This window comes from Lepidochelys kempii, chromosome 22 (genome assembly GCF_965140265.1).
Source record: "Lepidochelys kempii isolate rLepKem1 chromosome 22, rLepKem1.hap2, whole genome shotgun sequence".
NCBI classification, from domain to species: Eukaryota; Metazoa; Chordata; order Testudines; family Cheloniidae; genus Lepidochelys; species Lepidochelys kempii.
This window is the reverse complement of record NC_133277.1, coordinates 6,368,150-6,392,241: the sequence shown is the minus strand read 5'-3', so window position 1 is coordinate 6,392,241 and position 24,092 is coordinate 6,368,150. Positions and strand designations below refer to the sequence as shown.

The 24,092-nt window shown below is 43.0% G+C and overlaps 1 protein-coding gene across 9 annotated transcripts in view; it reads left to right on the top strand.

Annotated features, from left to right (window-relative positions):
* ARHGAP32 (Rho GTPase activating protein 32) overlaps window positions 1–24,092 on the top strand; it is a 414,799-nt gene that overhangs the window by 254,202 nt on the left and 136,505 nt on the right. For all 9 annotated transcript variants that reach the window (XM_073320998.1, XM_073320995.1, XM_073320999.1 and 6 more), the window contains one exon: window positions 21,297–21,383. In XM_073320998.1, coding sequence (XP_073177099.1) covers window positions 21,297–21,383 — 87 coding nt within the window. The remainder of the gene's footprint in view (window positions 1–21,296; window positions 21,384–24,092) is intronic.

The following is a 24,092-nucleotide window of genomic DNA, read 5'->3' as shown; positions in this document are numbered from 1 at the left end:
GATGCATACCGTAGAAACTGCAGCAGATATTATATACACACAGAGACCATAAAACAATACCTCCTCCCACCCCACTGTCCTGCTGGTAATAGCTTATCTAAAGTGATCATCAAGTGGTTTTTGGAGGGGGGTGAGGGGGTGAGAGAACCTGGATTTGTGCAGGAAATGGCCCACCTTGATTATCATGCACATTGTGAAGAGAGTTGTCACTTTGGATGGGCTATGACCAGCAGGAGAGTGAGTTTGTGCGTGGGGGGGTGGAGGGTGAGAAAACCTGGATTTGTGCTGGAAATGGCCCAACTTGATGATCACTTTAGATAAGCTATTACCAGCAGGACAGTGGGGTGGGAGGAGGTATTGTTTCATGATCTCTGTGTGTATATAATGTCTGCTGCAGTTTCCACGGTATGCATCCGATGAAGTGAGCTGTAGCTCACGAAAGCTCATGCTCAAATAAATTGGTTAGTCTCTAAAGTGCCCCAAGTACTTCTAGTCAAAATCTAGTTTGTCCAGGATGCTGCTCGACTAGAGCGTTGAAATAAAGGAATGAAGTTATGTCAGGAAACCTGTGGTGATCATGTGATTGTATTTTAGCCTAGGAATTTATAATTGCCACAGTAGCAAGCACTGGAAGAGCTCGCTGCATTTCTGCCCCTTTCGTGGGGTAATAAATAGGTGATGCCATGCAAGGACTGGCTCGCTAGTGCTGCTGCTCGCTGAATGGAAATGCTGGTAAGAGAGTATCAAAGAGCTCATTTGTGCTCTCCTGATATCCTGGACCATCAGCAATGCCATGAGACTGCAGCAGTAGCTGTGTAGTATAGTCTTCAATAGAGCCAGTGGCTCTTTAAACAATTAACTTATCATGTACATTTTAAAACAGAGACCAAAACTGAGGGCCAGCGGAAGGGAATGATTCTCTTATAATAATTTTATCTTCCACCAGGTTCTGAATGATATAATCCCAGTACTGGATAAAACTCTGTATAATTTGATTTCCAGGCACTCAGGTATCTCCCCCCCCCCCCCCCCATGGGCATAATACAGACCCTTTGAACTAACTGACAACTTAATATAAACACGTTTGGGTAATTATTCGAATGGGGCCGTTCTGGCTGCTCCTTGGTTTTCGAAAGCAGATGCTCAATCGTTTGAACGCTGTTCATTTTCTTTAATAATCTGTGTTGTGAACAGAGCTGTAATATTGTAAATATTAGAGGGCAGATTCTGTTCTGACTTGCCCTCTGTGCAGCACCATTGACTTTAGTGAGATTTCATGGGGTTGTAAGTCTGGGCTGTTAGATATCAGTAGAAATGAAAGAAGAATCAGAAATCAGCTGGAGTTAAACAGTGCTCATGTGACGGCAGTTTGCTGTCACTTTTTTTGCCTTTTGAGCTGTAGCAGCAGACTTTATGCCTACTCTGAACACAATCCCCGCACGCATTCCCTCCCTCTCTGTTTCTCTTGGCTCTTGTTAAGCTCCACAGCTTGTCTTGTGGGACCTTTCCAATGAGAGAGAGGGAAAGGAACACCACTGATTTTTCTACAGTGCAAATTGAGCATGAAATGGGCAGTGTGGAAACGGCTAACAGGGCTACAGAGGGAGATCTTAAACGAGGCACGATCATCCGAAGGAGCAGCAGCTGCAAAAGGGGAGAGCAACTGAGCTGAATGTGGGGAGTCTAATTTGATTTTTGCTAGGCTGGAGTTCCTGCATTTCGGAGCTGATGCCTGGAAGGTTTTTTCAATTAGCTGCTGGGAAACTAAGGAGAGACCTGGAACTGCTAGGCCTTGGCTAGGGATCCCATCCATGGAAAGAATAGATCATTGTAGCAGGGGTAAGTAGAATGCGGACTTGCAGCGATCTTACACATTGTACAAAGGATCTTTATTGTTTATTTTCCTTTCACTGTTGCAAAATCTTAAAATCTAGATCTACAACTAGTGGGGAAATGCCTTTAGCTTGGCACCAAATGTTAACAGGAAAATAAAGCGAATGAAAGAGACTACAGCTTAATAGGCAGCGTTTTCCATGTAGAATTTTCAGATCTATCTGAAAGGGGCTTTTGAGAAAATCTCTTACTTTACAGCATTAAATCCAAGGATGAAGAAAAATTATCAGATTTCCCTCTCCCTTTTTCTTCCTCCCCCATATTAACCTTTGGCCTGTTGGCAGGGTTTATACACTGAGGAAGTCAGTGTGAATAACAAAGTTACTGCAGTATAAACGGTTTATCTTTAAAAACAGCCTTGTGTTTTTTTAATTTCCCACCCTGTCCAATAAATCTGAATGATTTTTTAATTATTATTATTATTATTTTGTTTTTAAGTTGTAGTACATTCACCAGTATTAATTTCAGGAACTGCATTTTATATTGATGTACTTCTGCTCTTAGTTGTTGCTAATAACACACAGAATGTGTTTTCATTGATGAAACTGGATTTATTAGAGAGTGTGCGTTTTAATTGATTTAAATGTTAGCAGTCTTTTTTTCCTCCCTATATTAATCGTTTCCTTTCCCTTTCTCCCCTAGAAACAGTCCTTGGAATAGAGAGTGAGAGGGAGTGCATACACACTCCAAACTTTAATACTCATTCGGAACTTAATTAATATCTTAAGGTTCTCAAGATACAGGTGATACCGAATAATGCACAAGGGCATCTAATTCAGGGCTTAGATGCCATGCTACAGGACCTATAGAGAAACCCATGATGGACAGATAAAGCTTTCCAGAGGGTTAGGAGCAATTTTTCATTTCATAGCCAATAAATAAGTAGCTCAACAGGATCAGTTTTTGCTTCCTGGACTTGTCAAGAATGAGGCTTTTAAAAACCATGCTAGATACAGCTAATTCGGCGCTAGGTTGAACTCTGAGTAAGAGGGCACAGATAGGTGCATTGGCCCAGAAGGTGCCCCAGAAGGAATTGTGGCTCTCTGAGAGTTACCTCTTGCCCTGGGACAGGGAGGGATAGTAAGTTACTTCAGCTTTTCCAGAATACAGCTTATTGTCCTTCCCCCGCCCGCCCTCCCACAAACACACTTTGCATCATTTCAGCTCTGCTGGCTTTCATTTGCCCATTTGCTTTCCCTGGAGCCTGCCTTCTCCATTCCACCTGGATCTGTGATCCAGCCGGACCATGCAAGGATAGGGAAAGGCCCTTTACTTCTCTGCCTGGCCACCTAGGCCTGAGTGACAACTGAGCCCTCCACTTGTAGCACCACAAATGAAAAGACCCCCCTCAGTGTCCTGTTATCTCTCTCTCAAGGGGACACTGTGATGCAAATCACACAGTAAGGAAAAAACACCTGCCTTCAGCTCAGAGAAACCAACAGAACTTTAAACACTGATGCTACTTGTAATCCTTTCTGGGGTGTGTTTACCTTTTTGCAGCGGGAATGGTGCCACTAGACTTGGCTGATCTTGCTGCTTTTACTCTCACTTGGTTCTCATGTCAAGTTGCATTGTTTGCAGTACTGCTGACCCCAAAAGTTCCATAATCGTGAGGTAAGTCTGAAAAAAGTCCTGACCTTGGCTTAAAAAACCATGAGGGTTCCTTTTAATTAATAATAGCTTTGGGCTCTTTTTTGTTCTGCTTCTGGTTCCTGAGGGTGCACTTGTTGTGTTTTCACATTTTGGAAGCTGAAATTCTCACCGAATCACTTGGACTCGGTGAGCCTTGGCCTTTAAGAAATCTACCAGTCGTTTACTCATTTCATTTAAAGGACACTTCCCATTAAATGTGCTCCAGTGTATGTTTCTGAAACTCTTATTTAAAAACAATATCCCCTCCCGCCCCCATATTTGGGGCCTAACTTACCCTGAGGTGTCTTTTTCAGGAAGGATGGCAGTGCATGTATCTAGATCTTTGTCACTCATATAAAAGTAATGTGATCATATATCTTAAAGTTTAATGTGTCCTTGCAAACGCTTTTATTAAGGAAATATTTCATTTATGTGATAATTGTTTTATGGGGAAATGATTTGAAATAGATTACCCTTGTTCCTCAAGATCACTTTAATTTCCTTTTGGCTGCTTTACTCTTATTGCTTTCTTTGCTTCATGGGTAAGCCGGGACATCTGCACAGCAGACCACATGGAGGCTACAAGCAGTGCAATGAGCACTGCTTTCATCCAGCAGAAATGACCTGTGGTCTTTCAAGGGGTGTCGGCACTCAGACACACTCTCATGAAAATACTGTGGCTGTAAAGTAAGACACCACCCACCCCTCCCTTGTTTGTGAAATTGGAATGTTCCGTTTTCTTGGCAGAATAAAATGCTTATGTAATCAACAGCATGCCATAGTAGTGATAGTGTGTTTGGATGTCAGATACCTACCTGACATCTAAAAGTCGGGTCACAAACTTGCCAACATGACTGTGTCAGAGGTGTGATGAGCTCTGATTTGTCACCAACAGAGCTGTACTGGCAAAAGTTAGATTATACCAGCAAAACAACGCTTTTGCCAATATAGCTTATTTCATTTGGGGATGGTGGAATAAGCTATGCTGGCAAAAGCTGGTGTAAGCTATGTCCATGCTACGAGCGCTTGGCTGGTAAATGATACCAGCACGGTTGTACCGGCAAAGCCTTCAAAGTGTAGATCGAGCCTCATTGTTGAGAAATAACAGGCTGACGTATATTCAGCAAATTGAGGGATGATTCCTGTATCACCACATGTCTTATATGGCACTTACATTATTAAACAGAAATTATGATTTAGGATTTATATATGATTTAGTATGATTAAATATAAAGATGCCCAGGAATTTGTGTGCATTTATTTTAAAATTCTACCTCGCCCCTCCAGAAATACTTATTCTATCTATATCTCTATTTTTATTTGTTTATGATTTATGAATATCCCCAAAGGTGGGCCCGTCTTACGATCTGGGCACACTTGCTTGATTTGCCTGTTGATCACCAAAATCACATAGTGAACAGCTCTCCCACGTAAAAGTGGTCACTAATAAGTCCTCTAAACAAACACAGTATTGCCAACCCCACACATGAAACAATGGTGAATCATGCACCCCAAAATCATGAAATTAAAAAAAAAAAATGTTTTTTTTCATGTTTTGGTATTTGAGCCTTTAATACTCATTTCATATTTCCAAGCTTTTCTCCGAAACATGGGGAGTGGAAACTAACTTACTTAAAAAAGGCAGAAAACTCAGATTTTCATATAATCATAGGACTCCAGGAGCTGGGCTTCCAGAAAAACACCAAAAATACATTCATAAAAAGCACCCCCACCAAAAGCAAATAATGACAACCACTTCTTCTCTACCTCTTCCCAAATTCCCTAGAGAAAAGGAATTCTGCAAGCCTAGAATGCTAACAAATCCAAGGTTTAGCATCCCAAGGTAAGAAGCAAAATACAGCCACTGGCCCTTATAGAGAATGCCCTGCTGACATCCACCTTCTCTCTGATACCAAGTAGGCTTCAGCTCCAGCATCTTTGCTGATCACAAGTTCTGTAGCCTGGCATGGGGAGTGGGAGTTGGCTTCTCCAATAGCCAAACCATTTAGGGTTTTAAAGAAAAGTAATACCAATATATTCCACCCAGAAAACCTGCAAGTGGCAAATACAGCTCGTGGAGCACTGCATGGTGTTATGTACTCTCAGCCAATCGGCAAATGCAATGCCCAAGGCTATGGTCTGGGCACAGCCCTGTGGAAGGCTTGTTTTTAAATGTCTGTTGTATTAACTTCATGAAAATATTCTGCTTTCAAACTTTAAAAAGGTTTTGATGCTTAATATAGACCAGATCCTGATTGACTGCAGCCATATAATTAGAAAAGTGCATATATAAGTGCCTGTGTCTGAAGATCATTCTCTCACACATTGACAGTGAATGAACCATCAAATCAGGCAAAAAAGCCTGCAACTTAGTACAGGTCTGTTTTGAGAAGGGAAGCTGTAAAATCATTTTGTGTGTCTCAATAACTTTGAGATCAAACACGCTCAGTTTACAGGTAATGTTATAAAGCTGCCAGCACTGACCATTCAGCCTGGGAACTGAGAGTCAAGATGAGTTATTTCCAACTTATGCATCATCACAAGCAACGAAGGGTTCTTCAGGATAAAAAATTCTGTCCTCCTCTCTGTAATCCCATTTTCTTCCTCCAGCATATTAGCCTCATGCACATGAGATTGAATTTTTTTGAATAACTGTGCCACTGTGTGTTCCCATGCCAGGACATAAAGGGCTGTGTGGGAGTGAAAGTAACAAAATTAGAAAGATGTAATTCTGAAAAATAAATCCTGGAAAATAAGTTTATGCATAATTTCTTGGAAAGCTTTCCCCAGTAGAAAAAAAGTCTTTCCCAGTCAAAACTGTGCTTACAATAAAATAGCAAAACGGCATATTTACCAAAACCCACTTTTAGAATGAGCATCATTTATAAGAAAGAGAGATGCAGGTAATCGAGTCAATGCACTCATTTGAGATTAAGTAGTGTCTGAGTCACCGGAGTAGTTTAGGAGTTAGTGAAAATACTGTCTGTTGTCCTTGAGTAACTTTGAATTTGAAAAAGGAGGGAATAGCTCCTGTTTCTAGTGTCACCTGTTGAATATAACCTTTGTAATAAACTGAAAGAGTACATTTGGCTTCATGACTGTGTAGCATTAAAGCTTTGTTTCAATTAATTTTTAAGGGCGTGATACTGAGACGTGCCAGGTAGTGCTGGTTAGGAATCCTTCAGCTAAATGTCATTTCACTGGAAAATGCTGATTTGTTGAAACCAGATCTTTTTGCAGAAACATATTGGTTTCAACATAACTTTTTGGGGGAATAATTCTTAAGTCCGAGATGGAATTGAGAGAGCCTGACTATATAGCTTTGTGGGTAGGGCACTTGCCTTGAATGAATCGCACAGAGTAGGGATTTGAACCTGGGATTTTCACACCCCAGGTGAATGTCCTAATCAGGTGGGTGGGTGTCTTTCTGTCTCTTTCTCTCTCTCAGAATGAAAACACATTTTCCGTTTTTGCTGAATTAAATTCTTGGTTTTGGCCAGCCCTAGTGCCAAATGCCCTCACTCCAGTTGACATGAATGGAAGCTGAGGGCAGTCTGGACCTCACAGGGTGCTGCAATATTACATAAATACTTAATTTCCCTTTTAACTGTGATGAGGCTTTTAGGACATGGTGTATAACTGAGCAACATAATTTAAAGTGAGAGTGATTCTTAATCTTCAACAGTGGAAATAAATGAGAAGAGGCCAAATCTTGTAGTGCTTTCTCAAGGCACCTCTACCCAGACTCCCCTTGAGTTTTGTCTCAGTAAATACGCTGTGTGTGACAGGATTTGGCCCTGGATATTTTTTAACTAGGGATAGAAATAGTTTGCAAGAAAAATTAGCCTCATATTTCTTGCTTTTGTCTATCAGATGTCATTTTCACCCAATACGTACATTCCACAGCAATGGATAAAGGTGACATTTGTACTGTGGTTTCACTCGTCTGATTTGCTAAGTTGCACAAACATCATAAATTAATGAGAGGACTGACTTCAAGGGGCATTAAAAGTGTGGTGGTTTAAAAAGAAAAAAATGAGTTCCAAATATTATCAGAAAAATCATCAACTAATAGTGGTTTAGACATTTAATGAGCTTTTTCTATAGCTGAGCATGAGCAGCTGCAATTTCAACTGCATGTATCTGGCTGCCTTTGCCAGGGAGTAACCTTAAATTCCATTTTGGAAAAAAATAAAAAGATTACCAGATTTCCTTGGAACAATGACATGCTCTTAGCCAGGAAAAGTATCAACCTTTCCACTGACTTATAACTCCTGGCAAGAGACAGCTCATGGTTCTTTAGCATTCTCCCCATCTCTTCTGACTTGATAATTCTACGTTTTGCACAGCAGTGACTAATGGCCGGGTTTCTGAGATGCAGGGTGATTGTATTTGGGTTGGTTGCCGTTGTTGAGAAGGGGAATTGATGTATTATTTGTGATAAATGCATTGCAGTACTTCACCAGACATGTATTAGACCTCCCTAGGGGTATGTCTGCCTTGCAGTTAACTCGGGTGATCGTTTCTGGGGTTGGAATAGCCCTGGTGTGAGCAGCCACTCTGCAAAGTCATATCCTAATCACCATGTGCTCACTGGTGCTGCACTCCCCATTGTGTGTCACTGGGATGTCCCACAGCTCCTTGTGCTATAGCAAGCTGAGCTGCTCTGTTCTTTCTCAGTGACTTGTGGGAGAATCTGTCTGTCCTCTGGGCACAGGGCGTGCGTGGAAGGAAGAATTGTGGGAACACATTGGAGGACTATCAACTCTCAAGCAATTTAGCCTGAAGTCCTCATTGGAAACTGGGTGGGTTACCAGCCCGAGTGAAAGCGGCATCTGGTTTGTAATGCTTCCTTCCCCCGCCCCTCAGCTAGCCTGATTGGAAGCATCACGTTACTCAGGTCAAAGGGTTTTATGTAGGGACAAGAGAGGGCTTTAGGAAGAAACCACTGGAAAGAGCCCTGACTAATTCTGCAGTGAAGACATTCTGGGTATGTGTCTGCATAGGTTTGAGGTAGGCTGCCCATCCTCCACTTTCCTTTGCTTTTGTTCTTCTGTGTGGCTCAGCCATTCCCTAATGATGCTTTCTCCCATTTCCCCATGTCCTTCCCATTGTCCTAGCAGTGCTGAGAGATCACCAACTGGGAGCTCTCTCTTGTGGGGCACTTGCCTTTGCCTTTTGGAAGGGCTGTCTCAAAAGAAACCAGTATCTCATGTTGTCTGGAAATATCAATGCCTATCCCCTTGTGTACATCCATTGGTCTAGTAATAGTTAAAGTTAGATGAAAGCCAGTGCTACACTGCTTTGCAAAATTCGGCTTGTCCCCTCTTTTGCAGAGAGCAACTTCTTTGGACAATTACGATCTGGGTGGGTGAGCGTAGTTTGTGCCTTGTCTGCTAAATGTTCCTGGCACATTTTGTGAGGGTGGGTGCCCAGAATATTATATAGTATGTAGATCAAACCCAGTATTATCAGAAACAGAACAGCATATTCAGCAGTGTGTCAATTGATGCACTTAATGTGGAGGGTCAGGGACAAGGGCATGCTCTGTCAATATCTTGTCCTGAAATGCAGAAAATGGATTTGACAGCATGGGTTGGTAGCAGATCTGTGATCTTGAGTACATATTCTGCTGAATGATACAGAAGTCAACCCCCTGTGGCCCAGGTCATCAGCACCAGAACTTTTCCCTGCAAAGGTTCTGTGAGTGGAACTTTTTCAAGGAGCCATTCACAAGGCCCCAAATACAATAATACCTCTTAAAATACAGACTTCTCTGCTTTTGATGTCGCACAGTCATTGCACAGTTACCACAGACATTTGCTTGGGAGAATTACCATGAAATGTTCCATAAACTCCCCTGCACTTGGTCATAAAGATATTCTAAGGCAGGGGTCGGCAACCTATGGCACGCGTGCCAAAGACGGCATGTGAGCCGATTTTTAATGGCACGCTGCTGCCTACCAGGTCCCAGGTGCTGGCCCTGCTCAGCCCGCTGCCGAACCCAGGCAGCGGGCTGAGCGGAGCCGGCAGCCAGGACACCGGCAGCTGGGACCCTGGCAGGTAGCAGCGTGCCATTCAAAATCCTGCCCGCCCTGGCCCGCTCTTCTCCGCCCTGCCCCCTGTGGGGGTGGGGTGAAGAAGCTTGGTCCTGCCAGCTACTGCTGAAGGGCAGGCAAGCTCCCCTCTCCCCCTCCTCTTCCCCCAGCGTGCTGGGTTCCTGCCCCTCCTCCTCTCCCTCCCTACTGCCGATCAGCTGATGGCCATTGCGAGGGAGGGGGAGGGAGGGGAAGAAGCAAGCCGCACCCTGCTCATTGCTCTGGGGAGGAGGCGGAGAAGAGGTGGGGAAGGGACCTTGGGGAAGGGGGGTGAAATCAGGGCATACCCCCTCCAGCCCCCTGCCATGAGCTGCTCTGGGCAGGGGGCTGGGAGCACCCCCACGACCCTAGCCCATACCCCCAGCCCTCTGCCCTGACCCCTGCACCCCCCCATACACTCCCAGCCCTCTGCACTGATCCCTGCAACCCCCATGAGCCCAGCCCTGACTCCAGAACCCCACACACATACCCAGCCCCCCACACCCCATGCCCTGACTCCTGCACCCCCCTCACATGCCCCCAGCCCTCTTCCCTGACTCCTGCACCCTCCTCACACACCCCCAGCCCCTGCCCTGATTCCTGCACTCTCAGACTTGCCCAGTCTCCCCATACCCCATGCCCTGACTCTTGCACCCCCCCACATTCCCACCCCCACCCTGAACACCAAACAGGAGTTCCTGCACCCCTCGCACCAAATGGGAGCTGCCCAGGTAAGCACTCCACACCCAAACCTCCTGCCCCAACCCTGAGCCCCCTCCCTCATTCTAGCTACTGACCAGACCCTACACCCCAACCTCCAACCTGCTCCTTCACCCCCAGCCCTGTGCTCAGTGCACTCCCACCCTCAGCTCAGTGCAGAGAGAGAGGAAGAGAATGGGCTAGAACCAGGGAGAAGGTAGGTACCGACTCTATGTGGGCAGGGCCGGGATCCCAGACTGGCAGTGGGCTGAGCGGGGCTGGCAGCCAGGCCCCTGGCTGGCAGGAGCTGGGGGACAGAATCCCAGACCGGCAGTGGACTGAGCCGCTCAGCCCACTGCTGGTCTGGGGTCCTGGGCACCAGCCCTGCTCAGCCCGCTGCCGGTCTGGGGTTCTGGCTGCCGGCCCCTTGCCAGCCGGGGTCCCGGCCGCAGGCTCCACTCAGCCTGCTGCCGGCCTAGGTGAACGAAACCCCTGGCTGGCAGCGGGCTGAGCGGGCCGGTGGTGTAAGATCAGCATTTTAATTTAATTTTAAATGAAGCTTCTTAAACATTTTGAAAACCTTGTTTACTTTACATACGACAATAGTTTAGTTATATAATATATAGACTTAGAGAGAGACCTTCTGAAAAATGTTAAAATGTATTACTGGCACGTGAAACCTTAAATTAAAGTGAATAAATGAAGACTCAGCACACCGCTTCTGAAAGGTTGCCGACCCCTGTTCTAAGGTCTTGTGAGAGCTCACGCAGTGACTGTGCCAAGGGTCAGATTTTCCCAGAGGTAGTCCTGAGTCAGTGTAGGTTGTGTTGCCCCCACAACATGATGGGGCTTGGCAAGTGGTTCTATGTATTCAAAACACCTTTCTGTGATGGGAAGGTGAATGTGGGGTTCAGGAGAGTTAATCTTGCTTCGGTTAATTTCAGTGGAAGCGGATTTGGGTCTGGGGTACGCTTTTGGGGTCAAGCATGCTTTCAACAGCTTTTCGTACCTCAAATAGTTATCTTTCCACCCTAATTATTATTACTTAAAGGAAACCTAGACATGTTTTTGAGTAAAATGCAGGTAAACCTTGCTAACTAGGCAAAGCTTTGTTTACTGCCATATGCAGAAGGATTTATGTCATGGAAATGAAGGCAATCGTTGACAAATTACGTATGGTTCCTTTGGCAAAGCTCTTGAAACCTTTTCCTTAACAAGCTCTGTTTTCCATGATGACTCTATGCCAGTAGTCATGTATTATATGCTTGCTGGTTTAGGGGTGTGTTTGTGCATGTGTGTTCTGACCAAGATGAGCAAAGAATATTCCTGGCTTTATAAAGAAGTTGGAGTGAACAAGTTTCACACACAGATGAACCAACCCTTGTTTCCTAATTTTGGCATGAAATATTATTTAATCAGGACAGCTAGATGATGTGGTCAGCAGTGTGAAATGTGGCAGGTCCTGTGTGCCTTGCATACAGCCAGCTTCTCAGCCAGGGTTTGTGATGTGGAGTTCCAGATAAATGAATGAGATTTTAAAATGCCTGCCATTGGTCCAAATACCGTTGTGCCACAGATCGGTACAACAACTTACTCATGTAGAGCTACCAGGATGAAACTTTCCAAGTCTCTTCGGAGAGGGCAAATGACTTCTTTTTTGTCCCATTGCAAGAAAAGCAACATAATTTAGAAATTCTGTGCATGTGTTGTAAAAATGTTTATAGTATTAAAATACGTAATTTAAATCACACTTCTAGACCGTGTTGTACCATAAGCTTTGAACACCTGGTTTTTTCATGATCTATTTCTAGAAGAGAAATCCAGAAAGCCAATAAATTCTTCTCTGCAGGAGACTCATTTAATCACTCTGTTTAGCTGCTAGCTTACTAGAGATGAGCTGCTTTATCCCAGACAATGAAGGGGCCAATGAAGTAGAAAGGTTTTTTTTATTTTTTCCCCGCTAGCCTTGTCTGTATAAATGATCGATAAAGTCTTGGCTGGCAACCATTGTTTTTTTCTGCAAAATATATGTAAGCAGGATATATAATTTAGTGTTGCCTTTCAAGATACCAAGGGTGGAACTATTCCCATTAAGTGGACTGACACAGTGAGATCATGCTTGTTGTTTTGGCTGGTCTTCTAGTTTTGGAACTCTTTGCTGCTATTCAGTTTATTATAGTTAGCTATTGTTCAGTGGATCGTTATATTAGGAACTATGGTACTTACTACAGTCAGCTGTACACAGTGACGTGTGAATTTGAAGGCGGAAGAAAAATGAATGTCAGCTCTCTGACAAACTGCAGCTGAAGCAAACAGAAACCTAACACAGGTCTATAGGATGTTTGCACTCTTCCATCCTTCATTGGCATGTCCAGTAATGCAGAATGGATGCTCAGAAACTTGTCTTTGCCCGTGTAGCTGATTGATAATATGGCATAAATTTATAGCACTGGGAGTTTGCGTGCAACTGTCAGTGCATAATTTATTCCTAAAGCCATCTTTAAAATGGAAAAGTGTGTTCTTGCAGGATTCTCTTAGAATTCCTTTGCTGCTGTTATCCATTTCCCTGTCTGTAATTAAGTGAGTACCATATTCTGCAGTTCAGTCTTCTAGTGTTTTCTTTACAGTCTTGGTACCTATTTAAACATTTTGCCATGTTTATCTGCAGATCTAACTTTTTTCTCTCGTGACCTCATAATCTTAGCATGTCTCATTATAAAATGCTGCCATTGAAAAGATTATGCTGTCTAATCAAAAAGATCAACGAAGTCAATTATATCTACTTATGGCAAAGAGTCCTGTGGCACCTTATAGACTAACAGACTTATTGGAGCATTAGCTTTTGTGGGTGAATCCCCACTTTGTCAGACGCATTCGTGTATTCACCCACAAAAGCTAATGCTCCAATACGTCTGTTAGTCTATAAGGTGCCACAGGACTCTTTGCCATTTTTACAGATCCAGACTAACACGGCTACCCCTCTGATACATATCTACTTATGTTAGCTGAGCACACATCTCCCAAACATACCACTACATAATTGTTTGTTATTTTCAGGAAGCTCTAGACTGTGATTTTGAAGGTGAAAAGTGAGCATTTCAAGTGATATGAAACATGTTAAACTGCCTATAAATTGTTGGAGACTGCTGTTTCCATTCGGTGCTTGCTTAGATGATCCAGCTGAAGTCCGGGGGCTGGGAGGGGAGGAGAGTACCCTTTTCTTGTAGCAGTGACTGTCTCTGGCTTACTTGTGGCACCTTAGAGACTAACCAATTTATTAGAGCATAAGCTTTCGTGAGCTACAGCTCACTTCCTCAGATGCATATCGTGGAAACTGCAGCAGGCTTTATATATACACAGAGAATATGAAACAATACCTCCTCCCACCCCACTGTCCTGCTGGTAATAGCTTATCTAAAGTGATCATCAGGTGGGCCATTTCCAGCACAAATCCAGGTTTTCTCACCCCCCCCCCCCCACACAAATTTCATATTCTCTGTGTATATATAAAGCCTGCTGCAGTTTCCACGATATGCATCTGAGGAAGTGAGCTGTAGCTCACGAAAGCTTATGCTCTAATAAATTGGTTAGTCTCTAAGGTGCCACAAGTACTCCTTTTCTTTTTGCGAATACAGACTAACACGGCTGTTACTCTGAAACCTGTCTCTGGCTTGTTTTCTAAGAAGAACAAAACAATTTGCCCAGGTTGGGGTCAGTCAGTTCGGCCCATAGGACCTGGTCCAAAATCCACCAGCATCAGTGGGAGGCTTTCCTTTGAGTTCAGTGGGCTTTGGATCAGGCCTATAAGAATGTTGAGTGCAATTCTGATCGCCCTGTCTCAAAAAAGGTATATTGGAATTGGAAAAAAAATACAGAGAAGAGAACAAATATGATAAAGGCTATGGAACAGTTTCCATAGGAGAAGAGATGAAAAAAACTGGGTCTGTTCGGCTTGGAAAAGAGACAACTAAGGGGGGATATGACAGAGGTCTATAAAATCATAAATGGTGTAGAGAAAGCGAATAGGGAAGTGTTCTTTGCCCCCTTGATGTAGCACATGAACCAGGGGTCACCCAATGGAATTAATAGGCAGCAGGTTTAATACAACATAAGGCAGTATTTCTTCACACAACTCATAGTCAACCTGTGGAACTCATTGCCATGGGATATTGTGAAGGCCAAAAGTATAACTGGGTTCAAAAGAAAGAATTAGATAAGGTTCGTGGAGGATAGGTCCATCAATGACCATTTGTCAAGATGGTCAGGGACACAATGCCATGCTCTGGGTGACCCTAAACTTCTGACTGCCAGAAGGAGGGATTTGTTGACAGGGATGATTGTTTGATAAATTGCCTTGTTCTATTTCCTCTGAAGCATCCGGCGTTGGTCACTGTCAGAAGACAGCATACTGGGCTGGATTGACCTTTGGTCTGACCCAGAATGGCCATTCTTATGTTACGTTCTTTATGCACATGTTCTCTTTAGACTGTTGTGTCTCCGAGAGACGCTTGGAGTGAAAAGCTCCTAAATAGGGCGGAGTCAAATAAGATACTAATATACTGTGTAGTAACGCTATTTAGAGAGCAAAAAAAAGAAAGAAAGCAATTGTTCAGCCGAGGAAAAGGGAGTATGCAAAATATTGTTCATACTACTGGAATGTTTTGCTGCAGAGAAAGGTACAGTAAAAGGTAAACCTAATGAAACATACTGTAACAACTTCCCGTTCAGTCATCTATATGGACTGAGACATTTCTGCCATAATTTTCAGGGGGTTTTTTGGCAATGAGGTGTGGGGTAGGGTTTTACATGAAGAAGCTGTTTCAGAAGCCACTTGTTTTCCCTTACCTCCTAACCTGCTCAACAGGTTCTTCTGCAACTCTGCTCCTTTTCTTTTACCAAGGGATGTGGGATTGGCTGCACAGAGAGTAGCATGGCCAGCTCCTATGCCAGGCATTCATTTTGTGAGTTTTTACAAACCAAAATTAGGGAGTTTGCGTATATGCAAGGGAATATGATACATTTAAAATTTCACTTCTCATTAGAGACCCAATTAGAAAGAAAGAAAATTACTAGGGAATGACCCATCATGTCACATCAGGTATTAAAGAGCAGAAATAATCAGCTAGTTGCTAGCAGTATGCAGCCTAATGCAATATTCTGTGCACACTTTGCTCTATTGCCACAGAACATATAAAAACAGCTGGGTAGCTTGTTTTCAGAGACCTCAATACTGGCTCATTGTTCTAATGGGAATGGTATCTAGATGACATGCTTTCTCTCCTTGGAGGCTGGATATTATCGCTAAATACATTGTTCTTAGATAATCCCTTGCCTGTTTACTAGAGGGGCATCAGCAATTCAGCAAGCTCTTAATTAATAGACAGGAAGTGAATTTCAGTAGATAAAGGGCCAAATTCAGAGGTGATGTGAAAGGGGGCTGTGAGTTAGATACACTTTTCCCTCTCTTTGACTCCCACCTACCTTACTCTACAGGTGCCAGTGTAAGGCAGTCTGAATGGTTGTAACTTACACTGTAAGGAGCAGAAAGAAAATGTAATATAAAGTAATCCCCAACTTAACTTGATTTACCGAGGGCAGGAAGACGCACCAAGTGTGGTCATATCTACATTCAGAACATGGACACTGATGTAACTGCACCAATGTAGTTACACTGGTGCAAACTCCTCCACGTGGAGCTTATACTGATGTAGCTTAGTATCTACTTTCTGGATGTAGGCAAGGCCTGAGCTTCCCTTATAGGTTGGTAGAATGAGTGTATGTGTGTCTAAGCAGGACTAATTTGCACCTCCTTTCTTATCACACTTAAATGTGGGCCAAAGATTGGGGTGGGGGGGATTTCTCCATGAAAAAGAAACCCACTTTTTTAACTGGACTGGAGCACCTAGGTATTTTACAAATGTGGAAAATATTTCAAACTCTTTAGTTTTCCCTTAACTGTGTTTTTTTGCTGTTACCATTCAGGTGTACTCGATATGCTGCAGCACTTCTAATGTTAAGTTTTGGCTGCAAATAAAACGTTAGTGGGGAAAAACCTGGGCACAAATGCAGAACTGAATAACTTTATCATGATAAGGAGTACTAGTGGCACCTTGGAGACTAACCAAGTACTAGTACTCCTTTTCTTTTTGCGAATACAGACTAACACGGCTGCTACTCTGAAATTTATCATGATATTCAGTCATATTAACAGGCAGCAGGGCTGTCAAGGTTCCTTCCCCACTCTGAACTCTAGGGTACAGATGTGGGGACCTGCATGAAAACCTCCTAAGCTTACTTTTACCAGCTTAGGTTAAAACTTCCTCAAGGTACAAAATTATTTTACTCTTGGATTTCCACTGCCACCACCAAACTTTATCTGGGTTTACTGGGAAAACATAGTTTGGACATGTCTTTCCCCCCAAAATCCTCCCAACCCTTGCACCCCACTTCCTGGGGAAGGTTTGGTAAAAATCCTCATCAATTAGCATAGGTGACCACAGACCCAAACCCTTGGATCTTAGAACAATGAAAAAGCATTCAGTTTTCTTACAAGAAGACTTTTAATAGAAGTAAAGGAATCACCTCTGTAAAATCAGGATGGTAGATACCTTACAGGGTAATTAGATTCAAAACACAGAGAATCCCTCTAGGCAAAACCTTAAGTTACAAAAAAGACACACAGACAGGAATAGTCATTCTATTGAGTACAGCTCTTTTCTCAGCCATTTAAAGAAATCAATCTAACACATACCTAGCTAGGTTTCAGAGTAACAGCCGTGTTAGTCTGTATTCGCAAAAAGAAAAGGAGTACTTGCGGCACCTTAGAGACTAACCAATTTATTTGAGCATAAGCTTTCGTGAGCCACAGCTCACTTCATCAGATGCATAGAATGGAACATATAGTAAGATATATAGATATAGATATATATACACATACAGATAAGTTGGAAGTTACCATACAAACTATCAGGTTTCAAAAAGAAAAGGAGTACTTGTGGCACCTTAGAGACATGCAGGTCCCCATTTCTGTACCCTAGAGTTCAGAGCGGAGAAGGAACCTTAAGTGATCACTCTCGTTACAGTGTGTATGGTAACACCCATTGTTTCATGTTCTCTATGTATATAAATCTCCCCACTGTATTTTCCACTGAATGCATCCGACGAAGCGAGCTGCAGCTCACGAAAGCTCACGCTCAAATAAATTTGTTAGATTACTTACTAAAAGTTCTAAGACTCCATTCCTGTTCTGTCCCCGGCAAAAGCAGCATACAGACAGACACAGACCCTTTGTTTTTCTCCCTCCTCCCAGCTTTTGAAAGTATCTTGTCTCCTCATTGGTCATTTTGGTCAGGTGCCAACGAGGTTACCTTTAGCTTCTTAACCCTTTACAGGTAAGAGGATTTTTCCTCTGGCCAGGAGGGATTTTAAAGGGGTTTACCCTTCCCTTTATATGTATGACAAGGGCATACCCAGTGCTGAACAACCTCTTTCAGACAGGGACAGAACTGTTTGAATAGTCTTGAAGTTTTACAGTTCCATCTATCCTGCTGGAAGGAAAAGTGCGCTTTGCAGGACAATTGATAGCTGGAGGTTGTCTGGAGGACAAGAGGGAGATTAGCCCAAGTAGTAAGCAGTAGCAGGGAAGAGGGTGTGAGGATGAGAGAGGGGGAGAAACTCAAAGCGTTTTTTAGGAGCGAGGGTTGGAGAGCAAAGGAAATGAGACAATAAATGAGGATGGAGTTGACACCAAGAGCAGAATTGTCTTCACCTTCAGGAACTCTCTGAAGATTCTTATCCTTGACAGCAGGAACAGCAGTTGCAATACAAGATGTTTTAAATGTACCTCATTTTAGGCAGGTTGTTTTCCTAAATTGTCTATTCACCCCATCAGTCAGGCACAAATACTGGGGGCCCCCTCTTTGTTTCTCATACAAATAATCCCTTAATGGAGACTTTTCATTTGCTAAACAGGCTAGACTGCTTAAGAGCAGCAGAAAATTTGCACTGTGGAAGGGACACGTGTGAGATAAACTCAGTATTTAATACCTTGAGTATAAAATAAATGGTCCAAAGCCTAAGGTGTTTCCTGGCCCAAGACACCTTTTTGTTTCCTACCATACTGTATGTAGTGAGCAGAAGAGTAGTTAAAATTCAGGACATTATGTCTTACAGATGCAGAATTTGTTTAATTTCTTGGCACATTTTGTCACTTTTGTTTAATATGTTCTGTGGCTACCTAATTTAAAGATGCAAAGGGACGATAGGTTATAGGGAGAATCAAGACTTCATCTGCTGCTGTGAACTGATAGGCCACTCATTTGCTTGATCTCTTTCACTCTTGTCTCTTTCAGTTTTTGCCTGGATTAGTTTTGCTCCTGACTAGTTTAAGTATTATAGATGGATCAGTTAGGTGCAAATTTCCCAGCAAGCAAAGTTCAAGCCATTCATTCTTTTTTTTTTTAAAGCTGAATTTATTTTTGCTTGAAAGAGGAAGCAAATAATTCTTCTGGCAAGTATAACTAATGTGTCCACTGTTCAACTTAATTACCACCCTACGAGCCAGCAGGATTATGAGGATGGGCCTCTCTTCCTGGAAAGCGTGTGTATGTGTGTGTGAGAGAGAGGATGAGCTATTTCATTAGGTTCAGTGCCCCTTTCACAGAAGGTAATATTGGTTTTTCTGAAGCTCTGTGATTCTTTTATAAACCGTATTTTTCAAGGGGTATATTTTGGATGTCTCAGGTAATTGGCCTGCAACTGTGGATAGTCTTAAATTGTTTGGGTACAATTTTAAACTTCTATTTTCTCAAAAAATATTTAAGCCATCTTTATTATGGGTTATCAAAACCAGTAAAATATACTGCTATTTCTCCCCTCCCCCCAACTTTCATTAAGATTTAAAAATGACCTTTTATTGGCAGTGACTAATATGGACATATGCCCAGGAGATATTTGGAGCAAGCTGGTCTATTGGTCAATGTGAACCTCCTAAGGTTCTATTCCTGGGTCTGCGGCTGATTCACTGTTTGACACTGGATACATTCCTTGCCTCGGTGTTCCCATCTGTCATATAGGCAAAACAGGGTAAAATGCTTGCCTACCTTATAACGTTTTTGGAGGAAAACGTTCATGGTATCTTGGTATAAGTGCAAAGTGGTTTCAGACAGAATGTTTATATGTAAAAAATTAATTACCAAGCATGCATCTTATGATTTTATCTCTTTTTCATTATTCCTGTTAAGCGTCTCCAGTGAGAAGTTCTTTGATTTTCAATCACAAGCTCTTGTTGATTTCATCAGGAGTTTAAATACCGAAGGGTTTTTTACCCCCCCAACTCCCAGGCTAGCAGGCTTTGGAGATGGGCACAAAGGGAGCTGATAGAGGAGTCAAGAGGAAAGGGGCTCATAGCATTGTTGGTTGGAAGTGCGAGAATGTTAAGTGAAGATCAGATCATAGGGCCATATTCCGTGCTGTACAGCCTCGTTGTACTCAGAGTGCATGGTAGCGCATGTCGCAACAGAATTCAGCCGAAAACGAGGAAGCTGAGAGAGTGTCCGTTTGCCATGGGAAGCTGATAGAGCATCTCAGATCAGCTGACGTCATTTTCATGCTGCATGGCACTACTACACGCTATTTTTATTGGAGCCTCCTGCTTACGTTTTAGAGAGCAGTGGGTTGGGAACTGCCAGAGAAGCCAATAGTGGAGAGAACTGCAGCATCTAACTTCCCAGCTTTCTCCATGTAAATGTCTCTTATGAGGTTCATAAGTGCTTAAAAAAAAAAAAAAAAAAGCAACCAACCCAAAACAAAAATCCAGAAGGTTAAGATTTTGACTTAAAACTACTGGATGGGGAATTCAGGTGTGTAAGGTGGCTGCTCCATAGCTTGCTCCTCTGTGGAGCCTAAGTACTGTATCTCATCCACCTCATCGCTCATGAGACATTGGCCTTGGCTAGTGTTCCTGAGGATCCCAGATGGGGGACCATAGTCCTTGCCATACTTAGGATTGGGTGAGTTAAATTAGATGGAATGGAGTGTGGTGCCATGTGAATCCAGTTTCTTTCGTGGTGTTAAGTCAGAACCTTGGGGTAATTTTCAGAGAGAAAAAGAATTTTTCTGGCATAGCTATATTGTGATTTTTTGGGGTGGAGGGGGCAATATAAATTATACTGACAAAAGCTCTAGTGTAGACCCCATTATACCAGCAAAATAACATCCTTGTGTCAGTATAGCTTATTTCTCTTGGGGAACTGGTATACAAAGGATCTTTTTGCTCGTATAAACTGCATCTATACTTGGAGGGTTTGCTTGTAGAGCTATACCAGCAAAGCTTTTAAGTGCGGACAAGGCCTGAGATTTAGGTACTCTACCTCCCGTTACATGAACAGGAATGATATGGTTAAATCTCTGTCACTGCTTTGAAAAAAGCTCATGGTAATAGTGTGCTTAATGGATCTTTGTATTTGATGAATGATGCTGTAAAGCACTCTGTTGTGGTAAATTACTTGATAATGTTGAAATCTGGATACATGTTTTATTATCTAATGCCTGCCCCAACATATAAAATAAAAATGGAATAAAGTGGGTAGCTAGAAAAAAGATCACTGGTATCTGATGCATGAATATTTATGGGGAATATTTCCAGTGGGCATTTAGTTTTACAGACTTCTAGAGAATTAATCCTGGGCTCTCACTCTGTGCTTGCTGACAATTGTTTGACTGGTGCACCGTATATTTAAAAAACTGTCAGCTGAGATACGAAATCAAATTGTGTTTTGCAAGGTCTGTATATCTGGTAAATACTGAATATTTTCAGTCTCGCAGCTCCAGTCAGACAAGCACAATCCTGGTTCCTGATACCCAGCATGTCTCGGAGCAAGTTGATGTGAATGTGGTGCTTCAAGCATTATTACATGCCTGGCTTATCCCTGCTCACTGACCTGGTCTCTGTCTCTCTTTCTCTTCTACCCTCCCCCTACCTGCTCCTTGGTGTAGCTTTCACTCCCGGAGGAACAGAATGAAGTAACAAGGAACGGCTGTGAATCCAAGGAACTGGTCTACCTTGTGCAGATCTCTTGTCAGGTAAATGTCATGTTTTTCCCCCCCTTGTATTGCATAACTATTGCATTATGTTAAATAACATGGCCTCATAATATTTTGATGTGTTGCTACTTTGGTGTGCATTTTTTTACCTCTTCATTGGTGCAGGCCGCAGAAGAATGCTTTGTGTTGTGCAGCAGGTGGATAATTTTTAAGGAGAGAAATACTGAGCTTGAAACAGAGAGATGAGTTGTTCAGCAAACAACCCTAACTACAGTATGTGGAAAGCTATAAAATATTTAGCCTGGAGATCTCTTATCTGCATGCATGCTTAGAGTGTATGTATATATCTGCATACGTATTAGGGATGTGTGCATACGTTAGGTGTACACACGAAGTACACCTCTGCCCCGATATAATGCGACCCAATATAACATGAATTTGGATATAATGCGGTAAAGCAGTGCTACAGGGGGGCGGGGCTGCGCGCTACAGTGGATCAAAGCAAGTTCGATATAATGTGGTTTCATCTATAACGCGGTAAGATTTTTTGGCTCCCAAGGACAGCTTTATATTGGGGTAGAGGTGTATGAATAAATAGAAGAAGTGTATGAGTGTGAACATAGAGGACAATATATTCTGTTGATAAATACTTGCAACTGCGAATCAGGAGATTGAGGTTCTCGTTCTTACATGGCACCTATTACTGTGGTATCTTAAATGCCTGGGACAGGTAAATTCACCTCTTTGTACCCCAGGTTCCCCTTGTGTTACCATAGGGTTAGGAACTCTTCCGCATCCTTGTAGATCCTCAGGTGCAAATAGTGCAAACTGTTCTATTATATTGACTGGCATTGATGCTTGTGGAGAGACCTATTGCATTTTGGGTGGAAGTAAACTGCGGTGGATGTAGTGCCAGAAGGTATTGGTTATTTTTCTACCCTGTGTCTAGCATTTCCCCCTAACATCACCCAAGTTGGCCCTTTTTAAGCACACAGTTTGTTGACCCAGTAGTGGGCATCACTGGGAATAGCTGCAGTTTCTCCTTCTCATTTTGAATCTCTATATTTGGTTCTACTGTCAGGTTCCTGAAGACTATGGGTAAGTGTAAGTCATAGGCCTATTTACAATAGGTTACAGCTTATCTTAATTATGTTATGTGGGAAGGGGCTGTTTTCCCACAAAGTTAGAAGGCCATTTTTCAAATTATATTTGCACAAAATAGTATGAATGCCTTTGGGAGTGAGGGAAGGGGCTGAAATTTCACAGATGAGTGGCTTTCAAAACTGCTTGTACTTTGTGGGCATATCACAGATACCATATCACCCTGTTGTTGCCAGCTGGAGACTAGATGATAGATTAAAAGAGCAATGCAGTTGCTAACAAGACAAGACTGCAATTCTAATTGAGGTTACCTGCCCAGGTCTCCGCCAACTGGATTGTGTTTAACAATCTAAGGATTGAGGCTGAGGTTTACCAAAGGGCCTAAAGGAGTTGAACTTCAATAAGTTTTGGGTGCCTAACTCCCTTAGGTCTCTTTGAAAAACCTAGCCTTAATTAAAATATATGGCATTTCTATTACCTTGCACCTCGGGCCGTAGCACATACGCACTTCGAAAGTGTTTGAAGACATCAAGCATTATTAGCTCAGTAGCTAACTCAATTAAGGATCCTGATTCAGCAGATAAGCCTTGTATCCCTCCCTGAAGCTCACCCTCTCAAGTGGGCCACCAGAACAGTGTACAGAGGTTTTCATCTGTGAATGTGATGCCTGTGGTCCTGAAGAGTACAGCTTTGGCCCTGCTAGGCAGAGCTACCTTGTGGAGCTCTCTCAGGATTAACTAGGTCCTTCTTAGTGTAACTGGGCCTCTAAACTTCAGAATTTTAAAGGTGATACCCAACAGCTAAGAATCATACCAAGAAATGGGCTGGTAGCTAGTACAACATGCATGACGCTGATGTTATATGCCCATAATGACACACCAAGGAGGAAGGCTGCTGTTTCTGCTGAAGCTCCAGGGTGCTTTTCAAGGATAGCCCTAAGGAGAGTCCATTTCTGAAATTTGGCACCTAAATGAAAAGGAGGTGGATCGCTGTGGGCAATTGCACATTGGACAGAAGGAGTCACCACCTCCCAGCTTGCCATCCCTGAGCCTCCTGATGGATCCAGGAGCTGCAGCGAATCCCAAGACTGTGAATCATGGGCCACCTGCTGAGAAGTTCTGGGCCCCTGAATCTCTCACTAAAGTGTTTATCTGAATGAAACTGATGTCACTGGAACCATGGCACGAAGCAATGAAATATAACCACTCACCCATTCTTCCAAATGATAATTCCTCCCAACCCACCTGACTTTCTCCTTATCAGCTCTCTTGTCTTGGTCCATGCTCCCATCTTTCAAACACTTAGACTCTGTCTATACGGCCCCATTGTTTGGACTAGGTGCGCATATCAATGTGGTGCACTGTAACTCCCCTGTGTGGACGCTGCAGGTGCAATCTAAAAGGTTCCTAGTTCGCATTAACGTAGTCCTGTTCGAAGAGCACTATGTTAACACAGACTAGGAGCCTTTTTGTTTGTTCCCACGGCATCCTTACAGAGGAATTACAGCTCAGTACTTTGGTGCGTGCTGCTATTCAGGGCCCTGTAGTCTGAATTGCGGGGCAGTGTAGATAAGCCCTTAGAAAGCAGAGAAACTTGCAGCATCTGGATTCAGTGAAAGAGATGGAAAGAGCAGCAGAGCCAAGTATT